Below are 13173 nucleotides of genomic sequence, written 5' to 3' on the forward strand. Positions count from 1 at the left end.
TGCCTGCTGCTGGAACCCAGGGAGGGGAGAAGGTGCGGGGCCCGCTGCCTGCCCGGATCACAGGCTGTGAAGAGCCGGGGGCAGCTGCGAATACTGGTGGCCGGGGGGGTGCTGCTGGCTGCTCGATGGCCAAGCTGCGCCCGGTGGGGGATGGCGAGGCGGGTTGCTGGGTATGTTCTCCCCAAGTGCTGACGCAGGTTTCCACATCGCAGGCTTCTCTGATCTGGCAGGAACTGGAGGCCGAAGAGGAGCCCGAGGCTCGCAGGAGACATGCCAGGACTCCCTGCAGGCCCCATGGCCAGAAGGCGAGCCAGGCCGCCCGGCAGCACCCTGACGAAGGCTGCCTCCGATACGTTGTGCTGGGCACCATGGCAGCCATTGTGGCACTCTTCCTAAATGTCTTCTACCCCCTCATTTCCCAGAGCCGCTCAAGATAGGCACTGGGGGGCAGCCGAGCTCCGCTGGGGCAGTGGCTAGTCCAGCCCTGAACAGTTCCAGCCGCCCTGGCGAGGGCTGCTCTGTGCCGAGGGCATTGGGACACCTCGCCAGGTAGGTGCTGGAGTGAGCCCTGCTGCCATGACACCCAGGCCTGCTCACGACCATGGAGACCTCGCTGGGCAGCCTTCGTTGCAGGATCCCGCTCTGCAGAGTACTCAGCCAGGCTCCGTCCGGCTCCTGGGGAGCAGGAACTCTCCAGGCCGCTCTGCCCTCCGGCAGCAGGTGCTCTGGGGTGCAAACAGCCAGAATGGCGGACCAGCGGAGCGCAGCTGGGCCTGGCACATGCTCCTAGCCTGGGAGGTCAGATCGCCGCTGGGGCTGCCAGCCCTGGAGATGGTGCGCACGGACTCGGGCAGGCCTTGCCCAAGCAGTAGTGAGGCTGGGACTGATGCAAGGCCTCCCTGCGTGGGTCCCCTCTACTGCAGAGCGATCTCCCGCTGAGCCTAGCGCTCCACCTTGCTAGCCATGGGCTCTGCTCCTGGCATGCTGGGTCCTGTGTGCCCGTGGCTCCAGGCGTGGTGCTGCCCGGAGGTTGCTGGCAGGCTGGCCTCAGGACCTTCACATGGGCACAGGCCCCGTCACACGCAGAGTTGTTTGGGCTCATGCCTGCTGGACTTGGCTGCCTCCCTGACAATTAGCCTGCTGGCTGTGGCCTCGTGACTAATAGTCCCCAGTGTGCAGCAGGCCTGCCTGCTCCACCCCGCACCTCCGCTCGCCCCTGAGTGCCGGCCGGGAGTCCCTGTGGGCTCAGCATCTGCCACAGTTCAGCCGAGTCCAAAAGGAGCTGGTGGGAGGTGGGGCCAGTCTCTCTGCGGCGACCTGGGGGTGGGACCTTGGGAAAGCATGCCCAGCGCTGGACCCGGGGTGGGGAGTTCCTGCCAGGATGGCAGCAAAAGGCCCTCCGTTGTGTACTGTATGGACCGTATTAATAAATCCGGGCTGTTCCACCCATGCGGTGCCCATCTCCTTTCTCTGCGCCAGGAAATGACTCACCAGGGGCCAAGGGAACTGGCACCAGATCCCCCGTCTCTGCCATAATCGTGCCACTGCCTGCCACACTCTGCTCAGCCATCCTTGGGCTGCCCCTGCCAAGCTGCTCCTTACTCTGAGGCAGGGACTGCGCCCATGCTGCTGCCCAGCCTGCTGGGAGTTCATGCTCATGGCTCTGCCAGGAGCCCGCTGGCCCCACTTCTTATGGCGAACGCTCCCCCGCTCTGCGTGAGCCTGACAGCTGCATGGCAGAGCCAGCCCCGCCCTACGCTGCAGCTCCACTGAGAACAGGGCCTGCCAAGCTCCAGGGCAGAGCTTGCCCAGGCAGGTGGGGAACTGGGGCTCCGAGCATTGTGCGCTGGGCTGGGGTGGGAGAGAAGCCCTGCTAACGCTGCAGAGGGACGTGCCGGGCTGGGGCTGGCAGCGAGGGACATCAGCAGAGCTGTGGGCTGAGCTAGGAGGACTTGGATGTGCAGAGTGGTCTGCGCCCCAGGACGGAGGCGGGACACCCAGCATGGCTCTCGGTGCATGGCGTTCTGTCCAGATTTGTGCGCTGCGCCCCCACCCGATGCAGCCCTGGCGAGTAGTCTGGCGTAGAGTGAGACGGCCCCTACGGCAGGCAATGGCAAAGACCTGGCCATCACCCACCTTCTGCAAATGCAGCACCGCGGCCCCAGAGTAGAGCCCACTGTTGGCCTCACCCCCGTCCCAGACTGCCTGTGTGCAGCCCCTGCTGTCGCGTCTGGAGCTTTGCGGGGGCTCTGCCCACAGCAGGCTCTGGCCTGGGACGGGCTGTGCCCTTGGCCCTCTTCTGGCTTCGCAGCCTGAGCTCCGCACTGCAGCGTGGCTCCTTCGCCAGGGCTGGGGCTTGGCCTTCAGCGCTCTTGGCAGCCTAGGCACCCTGCGGGGCGCCTGGCCGTGTCCTGCTGCTGCTGCTTGTGTCCCCCTCCCAGCCAGCCAAGGCCACAGGGCTCGAGTGCTGACCCTTGTCTGGAGTCTGTGAGGGACACCCCTGCCCTCGAGTCCCCTGCCAGCCGAGGAACGCTGCACCAGCCTCTAAGGGGGCGACTGGCCCAGGGCTTTCTGGATTCCGACCCAGCGCTGAGCCATGGTTCCTCTGTCCTCACGAGGAGGAAGAGGCAGGGCTGGGGCAAGTCTCCGCCCCAGCACTGGCCCCTCTGGGTCTCAGGCCTGGTCAGTACAGGTTCCAAGGACCTGCCATGGGGGCAAGGGGCAGCTCTGGGTCCGTAGGAGCTGCAGGGTCTTGCTCTTGGCCTGTGGCTTTGGCTGATCCCCACCCAGCTCCGACAGAAAAGAGACTGAGAGCCCTGCGAACTAGTGCACGGGTGGCCCTGTGGCAGGGGAGCGTGCCCCGCTGGCACACCTTCGGGGTCCTGGGCACTGCCCAAGTAGCTCCACATCCAGCCGCGGCCAGCAAGCCGAGGAGTGGGCTGGAGAGCGTGCTCACACTGTGGCGTGGCCAAGGAAGATGGACGCCCGCACTGGGCCACTGCACTCTTGCCCCAGGCAAGGGACTGAGGTCTGGCCACGGAGGAGCCTGGAGCCCCCATCACGTAGCCCAGGAGGGCCTAGCATGCTGCTTCCCCACCACGCCCAAGGCTGGCATGCTGGCAAGGAAGCAGCTGCCCCATGTCCGGCCAAAGCAGATCCTGCCCCTCCCTTGGTCTCACGAGGCAGGCCATGGGGATGGGATCCTGGCTTCTGCTCTGCTTTTCCCTTGGCACTAGCTGTTGCAGGGCCGAGCTCCTGTGGGGATGTCACAGCCAGGCGGGAGAAACACTCGTGCTCTGGATCATGGGGGCAGCCATCTGTCAGAGTCCAAGGCCACAAGGGATCGTTGTGATCATCTCTTCCAATCGCCAAGAGCAGATCCTTTAGGAAAACGTCCAGTCTTCAGTTCTGAAGTTCCAGGGATGGAGAATCCACCACAACCCCGGGAGGGGAGACTGTCCCATCAGTTAATTCCCCTCCCTTGTTTCCCCTCTGATTTTGTCTAGCTTGAATTTCCAGCCACAGGATCATGTTAGACCTTCCTCTGCTAGACTGAAGAGCCCGTTATTCAATATTTTTTCCTGTGTCGGCACTGACAGACTGGGCTCACTCACACCGGCCCAGCTCGTGGGGGAGTTAACCAGACTGAGCTCCTTGCATCTGTCATTACAAGGCAGGTTTCCAACCCTTTCATCATCTCCTGGCTCTGCTCTCAGCCCTCTGCAATTTATCAACATCCTCCTGGCATTGTGGGCACCAGAACCGGACCCAGGATCCCAGCGGCGGTCAAACCAGGGCCAAATACTGAGGCAAAATCACGTCTCTGCTCCTCCTCCAGATTCCCCTCTTTATACATCCCAGGAGCACATTAGCCCTTTTGGCTACAGCATCCTATTTGGAGCTTGTCACGGGGTCCCCAAGCGATGCTCTTGAACTGCTCCATAGAAGCCAGGCAGGACTCTGGGGGAGCCTCCTCTCTCAGAGCAGACTGTCTCCAGGGCAAGAAGCTTCCACAGCTTTGACCTTCCTGAGTCTGACCTTCAAGCATTCAGCATCCTCTGCCCCTCCATGCGCTTCCCACAGTGAGTCCGCCCAGGTGGGGTCCTGGGGCAGCCAGAGGGTTCTGCTCCCCAACTCCGCAGTCAGACGTGACTCTCAGCCAGCCAGTAAAACAGAAGGTTTATGAGACGACAGGAACATGATCTAAACCAGAGCTTGTAGGTGCAGAAAACAGGACCCCTAAGTCAGATCCATATTGGGGCCAGGGAGCCCAGAGCCCCATCTGGGCCTCCCTCTATTTCCCCAGTCAGCTGCAAACTGAAACTCTCCAGCCCCTCCTCTGGCCTTTGTCTCTTTCCTGAGCCAAGAGGCCACCTGATCTTTGTTCTCCAACACCTTCAGTTGGCCCCTTTGCAGAGGAGGGGCCCAGGCCATCAGTCGCCAGGAGAGAGGTGTCGGCCATTCTCTGTGCAGACACCATCACGCTGGCCCTCTAGGGCTCTGCCACAATCACACCCCCTTATCCCCCCACCTAGATACTTAAGAACTGCATAGGGGAAACTGAGGAACCCACACAATATTCAGAGAAAACATTAAGAACATTCCCACTTCGTCACAGAGCTTATGCTCAGTGATTATCCACCAGGACCCCCAGATCTTTTTCAGAGGCCCTGTTCCCAGGATAGAGCCCCCCAGCCTGTGAGTACGGCCAACACTCTTTGTTCCTAGGTGGATACACTTACCTTTAGCTGCAGTAAAATGTATATTGTTTGTTTGAGCCCAGTTTGCCAACCGATCCAGATTGCTCTGTATCACTGACCTGTTCTCCTCGTTATTTGCTACTGCCCCAATGTTTGTCATCTGCAGACTTCCAGTGATTTCGTTTTCTTCCAGGTCACTGATAATTTTAACTAGCGAAGGGCCAAGAACCGCTCCCTGCAGGACCCCACCAGAAACACTGATGGTTCCCTGCATGCAATTCCATGTGAGACCTATCAGTGAGCCAGCTTTTAATCCATTTAATGTGGGCCATGGTAACTCTATAGCATCCTAGTCTGTTAATGAAAATGTTGTGCAAGGCCAAGTCATGTATCTTAGAGGTCTGTACATCAGCACTATTGCCCATAAGAACGGCCAGACTGGGTCAGACCAAAGGTCCATCCAGCCCAGTATCCTGTCTGCTGACAGTGGCCAATGCCAGGTGCCCCAGAGGGAGTGAACCTAACAGGTAATGATCAGTGATCTCTCTCCTGCAATCCATCTCCACCCTCTGACAAACAGAGGGTAGGGACACGTAGTCCTAGCCGTCACAACCTCCTCAAGCAAGGAGTTCCACAGGTTGACTGTGCGCTGGGTGAAGAAGAACTTCCTTTTATTTGTTTGAAACCTGCTGCCCATTAATTTCATTTGGTGGCCCCTAGTTCTTATGGGAACAAGTAAATAATTTTCCCTTATTCACTTTCTCCACACCACTCATGAGTTTATAGATCTCTATCATCTCCCCCCTTAGTCTCCTCTTTTCCAAGCTGAAAAGTCCAAGCCTCTTTAATCTCTTCGCATATGGGACCCGTTCCAAACCCCTGATCATTTTAGTTACCCTTCTCGGAACCTTTTCTAATGCCAGTATATCTTTTATGAGATGAGGGAACCACATCTGTACGCAGTATTCAAGATGTGGGTGTACCGTGGATTTATATAAGGGCAATAAGATATTCTCCGTCTTATTCTCTATCCCTTTTTTAATGATTCCTAACATCCCGTTCGCTTGTTTGACTGCTGCTGCACACTGCGTGGACGTCTTCAGAGAACTATCCATGATGACTCCAAGATCTTTCTCCTAATTAGTTGTAGCTAAATTAGCTCCCATCATATTGTATGTATACTTGGGGGGTTATTTTTTCCAATGTGCATTACTTTACATGTATCCACATTAAATTTCATTTGCCATTTTGTTGCCCAATCACTTAGATTTGTGAGATCTTTTTGAAGTTCTTCACAGTCTGCTTTGGTCTTAACTACCTTGAGCAGTTTAGGATCATCTGCAAACTTTGGCACCTCACTGTTTCCCCCTTTCTCCAGATCATTTATGAATAAGTTGAATAGGATTGGACCGAGGACTGACCCTTGGGGACCACCACTAGTTACCCCTCTCCATTCTGAAAATTTACCATTTATCCCTACCCTTTGTTCCCTGTTTTTTAACCAGTTCTCAATCCATGAAAGGATCTTCCCTTTTATCCCATGACAACTTAATTTACGTAAGAGCCTTTGGTGAGGGACCTTGTCAAAGGCTTTCTGGAAATCTAAGTACACTATGTCCACTGGATCCCCCTCGTCCACATGTTTGTTGACCCCCTCAAAGAACTCTAATAGATCAGTAAGACCTGATCTCCCTTTACAGAAACCATGTTGGCTTTTGCACAACAATTTACGTTCTTCTTTGTGTCTGACAATTTTATTCTTCACTATTGTTTCAATTAATTTGCCAGGTACTGACATTAGACTTACCTGTCTGCAGTTGCCCGGATCACCTCTAGAGCCCTTCTTAAATATTGGCGTTACATTCGCTATCTTCCAGTCACTGGGTGCAGAAGCTGATTTAAAGGACAGGTTACAAACCATAGTTAATAGTTCCGCAATTTCACATTTGAGTTCTTTCAGAACTCTTGGGTGCATGCCATCTGGTCCCAGTGACTTGTTACTGTTAAGTTTATCAATTAATTCCAAAACGTCCAGTGACACTTCAATCTGTGACAATTCCTCAGATTTGTCACCTACAAAGGACAGCTCAGGTTTGGGAATCTCCCTAACATCCTCAGCTATGAAGACTGAAGCAAAGAATTCATTTCATTTCTCTGTGATGACTTTACCGTCTTCAAGTGTTCCTTTTGTATCTCGATAGTCCAGGACCCCACTGGTGGTTTAGCAGGCTACCTGCTTCTGGTGTACTTAAACATTTTGTTGTTACCTTTTGAGTTTTTGGCTAGCTGTTCTTCAAACTCCTTTTTAGCTTTTCTTATTACATTTTTACACTTAATTTGGCAGTGTTTATGCTCCTTTCTATTTACCTCAGTAGGATTTGACTTCCACTTTTTAAAAGATGCCTTTTTATCTCTCACTGCTTCTTTTACATGGTTGTTAAGCCACAGTGGCTCTTTTTTAGTTTTTACTGTGTTTTTTAATTTGGGGTATACATTTAAGTTGAGCCTCTATTATGATGTCTTTGAAAAGTGTCCATGCAGCGTGCAGGGATTTCACTCTAGTCACTGTACCTTTTAATTTCTGTTTAACTAGCCTGCTCATTTTTGCATAGTTCTGCTTTCTGAAATGTCACAGTGTTGGGCTGTTGAGGTGATCGCCCCACCACAGGAATGTTAAATGTTGTTATATTATGGTCACTATTTCCAAGTGGTCCTGTTATAGTTACCTCTTGGACCAGATCCTGCGTCCACTCAGGACGAGATCGAGAGTTGCCTCTCCCCTGGTGGGTTCCTGTACCGGCTGCTCCAAGAAGCAGACATTTAAAGGATCGAGAAATGTTGTCTCTGCATTTCGTCCTGAGGTGCCCTGTGCCCAGTCCATATGGGGAGAATTGAAATCCCCCACTATTATTGAGTTCTTTATTTTGATAGCCTCTCTAATCTCCCTTAGCATTTCATCGTCACTATGACTGTCCTGGTCAGGTGGTCGATAACAGATCCCTACTGTTATATTCTTATCAGAGCCTGGGATTACTATCCAGAGATTCTATGGAGCTTGTGGATTCATTTAAGATTAAGAGTCCATCAAACTTGTAATCCCATCAAAAAATCAAGTTAGTTTGACAGGATGTTTTCTACAAACCCATATTGACTGGGATTAATTCCATGATCCTCCTTTAGTTCTGCATTAATTGAGTCCTGTGTCAGCCGCTCCGTTCTCTTGCCCAGGAACGGTGACAGGCTGACAGGCCTATAATTACCCAGCTCGTCCCATTTACCCTTTTTAAAACCTGTCACAATATGAGCTTTCTTCCAGTCCTCTGGAACTTCCCCAGTGCTCCAGGACTTACAGAAAATCCGCATTAACTGTCCAGCAGCCAGCTCGTCAGCCAGCTCTTTTCAAACTCTTGGATGCAAGTTATCTGGACCTGCTGATTTTAAAATGTCTGACTTTAGTAACTTCTGTTCAACATTCTCTAGAGATACTGGTTTGTGGGTAGTAGCAGCGTGACTGAATGAAGCAAAGGTGGTAAAGGACTCCGAACGGAGGGTGCAAGACACCATCAGAAGGCGCTTTGCGCTAGTAACCGATATTACCAAACTGGCTGCTGGTTGTTTGGCTCATCGTGGGGGTGTACTGTTTTTTTCTAGGCTGGCCTGCAAGGAAACTTCCGGGGTGCTGAAAGTTTTCTTGGGAAATGTGATCCATGATGCCGTCACTTGCCCTGGCCATGCTAAATGGAAGCCGATGATGGCCAGGGACATGGTTTATGCTCTGAAATGACTGGGTCGTACTTTCTAAGGATTCAGTGGCTAAGCCTTTCCCCTGCTTTACATGTAAAGCCAAACCATCCAGAGAGAGGTGTGGCATGGAAGGCGTGTTATCCCCACAGGAGGAGACTGTGTTCACAGGGTTTTCCACCAAATACAGAGCAGAAATATTTATAGAACTCCTCTCCCTTTTCTGCATGTTTATTGTGAATTCTACCATGTCCATCTAGTAATGGACCAATACCATTGTCAGGATTCTTTTGGTCCTAATACACTTCAACTCCTCCTTATTGTCCTTAACTCTGCGGGCCATAGATTTCTCCTTGTGTCCCTTTGCTTCCCTTACCAAGTTTCTACAGTTCCTAGCTTCTGATTTATATTGATTACTATCAACTGCCCCTTTCTTCCATTTGTTGTGTAGTTTTTTAAAATGTATATAATATATATAGTTACCTTCACTTCCCCTCTGAACCAGGTTGGAGTCTTAACCAATGCAGCTTTCTTCCTTGCGTGTGGCTTTTTGAGCGCCCAGGACAGTGATCAGAAACCATTCCCAATGATCAGGCACGTTTCGGATTAGAATTCTTCCTTCCAGCTGATTGGCTCAGTGTCTGTCTCCCTGAGCTGGACTTGCCCCTGAGTTAACATGAATGCTGAGTTCTGGGGTCAGTCCCTCTTTCTCTGGCCAGGCCAGGCCAGGCCTAATGTCTGATTCCCAGGGGCTGGATCAACGCTTTTGAAGTGAGGAAACTTCCATATCAGACAGTACTGGCCTGGCTGTTCAGAGTGTGCCCCCTGCTGGGGGCGTGCTGCGATGATGGCTCTGTGTGCCTGAGCCCCTCCTCTGCTGGAGGGTACTGCCCTCCTGCAGTGCTGGCTGGCTCCGTCTGTGTACCACCCCCTCCTGGGAAGCACTGCTGGCACGGACTGCCTAGGCACGACCCTCCCATTGTCTGCGGTACCCTGTGCTGCTGAACCCCCTGCGGGGGGCCCCAATGCAGGAGCAGGGCTCCCTGGCGCACTCACCATTGCCTCAGACTCTGGAGGGGCGCGGGGAGGCGTGGCTGCAGCTCTGGGCTGTCGCGCTCCAGCTAAAGCTGGCCTAGGCTGCCCGGTCTGTGCCCGCAGGAGAGCGCGGGCCTGGCCCTGGCGGCAGCTCTTCTGCCCAGGGCATCCTGGCCCAGCCGCCCCCGCCGGGGTGCAGAGGGTTCTGCTGCTCGCTCAGGCGCTGAAGGAAGCTGTTGGAGTGGGAAGGGGCCGGGAGTTGCTGCTGGGTCCGGGTCCCTCAGCGCTGCTGCTGGGTCCTTGCCATGCCCTTGGGCCGCCGGCTGCTGTCAGCACTCAGGGCTCACTGCTCCAGCCTGCCGCCCATGCCCCCATATGTGCTGCCGCTGGGGCTGTGCTCTGAGCCCCACAGGGGCGCTCACCCTCCTCGTAACGCCGCTGCCCAGGGCCCTTGGCCTCACGGCTGGGGGAAGATAGGAGCCAGCTGGGTTCTGTCCCCAGGCCAGGGGGGCTGTGCTCGCTGCACCATGGGCATGCAGGTGGGGAGGGCAGGGCAGGGCAGGGCAGGGCTGCCCCCTCTGACCTCCTTGTTCTGTTTGCAGGGCATGAACCCCGTGTCGTTCGGCTCCAGTGTCGCCCCGGAAGGAGGCCCCCCACTGCCCCCCGCTGGGCTCCCGGATCACTTTGCCAGCCCCATCGAGCGCCCCTCCCCGTCCTACAGCAACATGGAGGAAGTCGACTGAGGCGCTGCTGGGGGGGCCATTCTGTGGCTTTCCCCCTCCTGCCCCGGGCGGGGGTCCCTGCCCCTCAAGCCGGCCCTGCCATGGCCCCTTCTCAAGCACTTTCTGCTCAATCCCGCAAGCTGCCCTGCTGGGTAACGGTTTCATTGGCTGCCAGGCGGGGGGGGGGGAAGGAGGGCCTGGGGCTCCTTGCTGGGGATCACCTGTCCTCAACCCTCAGCCTGAAGGCCAAAGGGGGCCAGAACCTGCTGCTCCTTGGTGGGGCTGGGGCTCTTCCCCCTTCCCCAGGGCCTGGCAGCTCCCTGGCATGGTAGTTGGCAAGGTGGGTGTGGGGCAGCCTGGGCACTGCCCTCAAGGGCAGGCTCCTGCTGCTGGCCTGGGGCCTAGGCAGGGCCTGCCTAGGGAGGCTTTGCCCGCTCTCCATGGTGCCCGTGCAGCAGTGGGAGCCTGGCACCGGGGAGCGGGGGTTGCAAAACGGCCCTGCTGCAGTTCTGCCAGTCCAGGCTGGGCAGGGTAAGAGGAAGGCACGTGCCCCTGGGACAGCCTGACTGGGTACCTGCTCCGCCCCAAGCCCCGCAGCCCCTCCCCCAGGCGTGTGCCCCCCTCCCCATTCTCCTGTGCATTGGCCCCTTCTCTTCGGCCCTTGGCACCCAACTGCTGCTGTCTCCCTCGATTCTCCCCCAGGCAGAGCCGCTGCTCCCCCTCACTTTGTATAAAGTTGGTGTTTGTCTTGAGTCATTAAATTCTACTGAACTCTGCCCGGGGCTGTGGTGCCCATGTGTGGGGCGCTGGGCCCTGGCCGCCGAAGGGGGGTGCTGCCCTGGTCCTCTGCCAACCCGGAATCGCAGTGAAACGCCCTCATGCACTGCAACGGGCCAGGCCCGAGTCGGGCAGCAGAGGGCCGGGCGTGGGCGCAGCGATGGAGCCCTGCAGAGCCGCTTCTAGCTGCGGACCGTTTTCCCCGGGCTCTGGAGAGCAGCAGGAGTGGGGCTTGGGCTGGGGTAGGGGCGGGGGGCTTGCAGGAAGAGTAAGGCTTGGGCTGGGATGTAGGGGGGCAGGCCAGGAGTGCGCCCTGGCTGGGGGAGAGGGGTAGGCAGTGCTGGGCTCCAGGGTGTGAGGAGTGGGGCCGGGGTTGGGCTAGCGGGGGGGCAGGGCAGGAGGAGGGGGCTGGGCTAGTGGGTGCTTGGCCCCCCCCACTTTCACAGCTGCCGCTGGGTCTTGGGGCCCGGGCACAGCAATGGCTCCAGCCGGGCTCTGTCAGTGGGGCACGGCGCCAGACCCCCACGGGTGGACCGAGCCGGGCCAGCCCCAGCTGCCGCCAGAGGTTCTTCCACTTCGAGTGCTTCGGGGATTGTTTTGGAGCCCTCAGCTTGGGCTGGGGGAAGGGGGCAGGAGCCGAGGGCCAGGTCAGGTGCTGTGGCCCCTTCCATGAGCAGCCGAGGGCAGGAAGGGCCATACACCCTGCGAGCAGCCCCGGGGCAGGGACAGCCTGGCCCGGCACCCATCACCCTGGCCTCGGGCCTGGTTCCGCCTCACCAGCCCTGAGGTGGAGGCTCATGGGATTCGCCAAGTCACACTGGGCACAGGGCAGGAAAAGGGGCTCCCCCTCCAAGTCACCTGGGGGGGGCTGGGCCGGGCTGTGATGTCCCTTCCGAGCCCCCCTGTGTAAATCCCCCCCACGCCGGGTCTGCTCCCTGCCAAGGTGGCCTGTCAGTGCAGGGGGCCCCGGTTGCTGCCCAGGTTTGCTCCAGCCCCCCTGTGGGCTGGCCGCACGCAGGCCTCTGGCATCCCCAGCTGGGAGGGGTCTGGACCCATGGTGCCCAGGGCATCCCCTGCGGGTGGGGCTGCTGTATGAATTTGGGCACTGGACGGGGTGGGGTGGTGGGGTTGCCGGACTTGGTCCTGCCCAGGGCAGTGGGTGCTCACAGGGCACTGAGCCAGCCGGGGCAGGAGCGAGCCATCGCCACCCCCTTGGTGGGGCCCATGGGCCCCATGAACATCCCCATCCCCGAGCGGGAGATCTGGACCCACCAGCTGGATTTCATCATGTCCTGCATGGGCTTTGCCATGGGTCTGGGCAACACCTGGCGCTTCCCCTACCTATGCCACAAGAATGCAGATGTGGGGGGCAGGAGGAGGTGGAGAGCTGGGTATTTCTCCCAGCCGGGCAGGTCTGGGGGCTGCCCAGGCACCTGGTGTGGGAAGCGAGCAGTCCCCCATGCACTGTAGGCCCATGCAGAAGGGGGTCCCTGGGTCCTTGCAGGGTTTGCACCCCACAGCTCTGAGCTCCCCTGCAAAGCTGGCCCCACGTGTGGCTCTAATCCTCACAGAGACCACTTAGCGCCTTTCGTCAGTTGATCTTGGAGCCCCTCGCAATCGGCAGTGCCTGCGGCCTCCCACCCGTTCCCTGGGAGGGGAACTGAGGCACAGCGAGGCAAAGGGACTGGCCCACACTCTCAGGAGCATCTGCCACGTCTTAGGCCTGGATCCTAAGCCCCACGCCAGCCTTCCCCGCGCCCCACTGGCTGGTGGGCTCAGGACTCCAGCTCAGCAGCACGAGGCTGCCCCAGTCCTTCGATGGGAGACCCACGGAGAGCAGGGGGCTGCAGGGAGCAGTGGAGATGGTGGAAGCCATTAGGGGGTGTCCCTGGCAGTCATCGCTGAGCCTGAGGCCCCACTGCCATGCTGGGGGCCTGTGCTGCGGGGAGCGGGCAGCAGGGGGCGCTCTCCCCTGGCAGGCAGGGCTGGCCCCATGGCGGTGCTAGGGGGCGCTGTGCTGCGGGGAGCAGGCAGCAGGGGGCGCTCTCCCCTGGCAGGCAGGGCTGGCCCCATGGCGGTGCTAGGGGGGCCTGTGCTGCGGGGAGCGGGCAGCAGGGGGCGCTCTCCCCTGGCAGGCAGGGCTGGCCCATGGCGGTGCTAGGGGGCGCTGTGCTGCGCGGAGCGGGAGTCAGCAGGGG

At 57.7% G+C, this 13173-nt stretch overlaps 1 protein-coding gene across 4 annotated transcripts in view; it reads left to right on the forward strand.

The window, feature by feature from the left end:
• Positions 1 to 10974, forward strand: part of USP19 (ubiquitin specific peptidase 19) — a gene marked incomplete at its 5' end in the record, with an annotated part of 48305 nt that extends 37331 nt beyond the window's left edge. For 2 of the 4 annotated variants that reach the window (XM_084633321.1, XM_084633322.1), the window contains one exon: positions 213 to 1449. In XM_084633321.1, coding sequence (XP_084489447.1) covers positions 213 to 437 — 225 coding nt within the window. In that variant the 3' untranslated portion in view covers positions 438 to 1449. Of the gene's footprint in view, positions 1 to 212; positions 1450 to 10078 lie in introns of those variants that run through there. The other 2 variants (XM_084633324.1, XM_084633323.1) reach the window with 2 other exon arrangements.
• Between the last annotated feature and the right edge of the window lie 2199 nt (positions 10975 to 13173).

Source organism: Lepidochelys olivacea (assembly GCF_965140295.1).
Source record: "Lepidochelys olivacea isolate rLepOli2 genome assembly, chromosome: 7".
NCBI lineage: Eukaryota > Metazoa > Chordata > Testudines > Cheloniidae > Lepidochelys > Lepidochelys olivacea.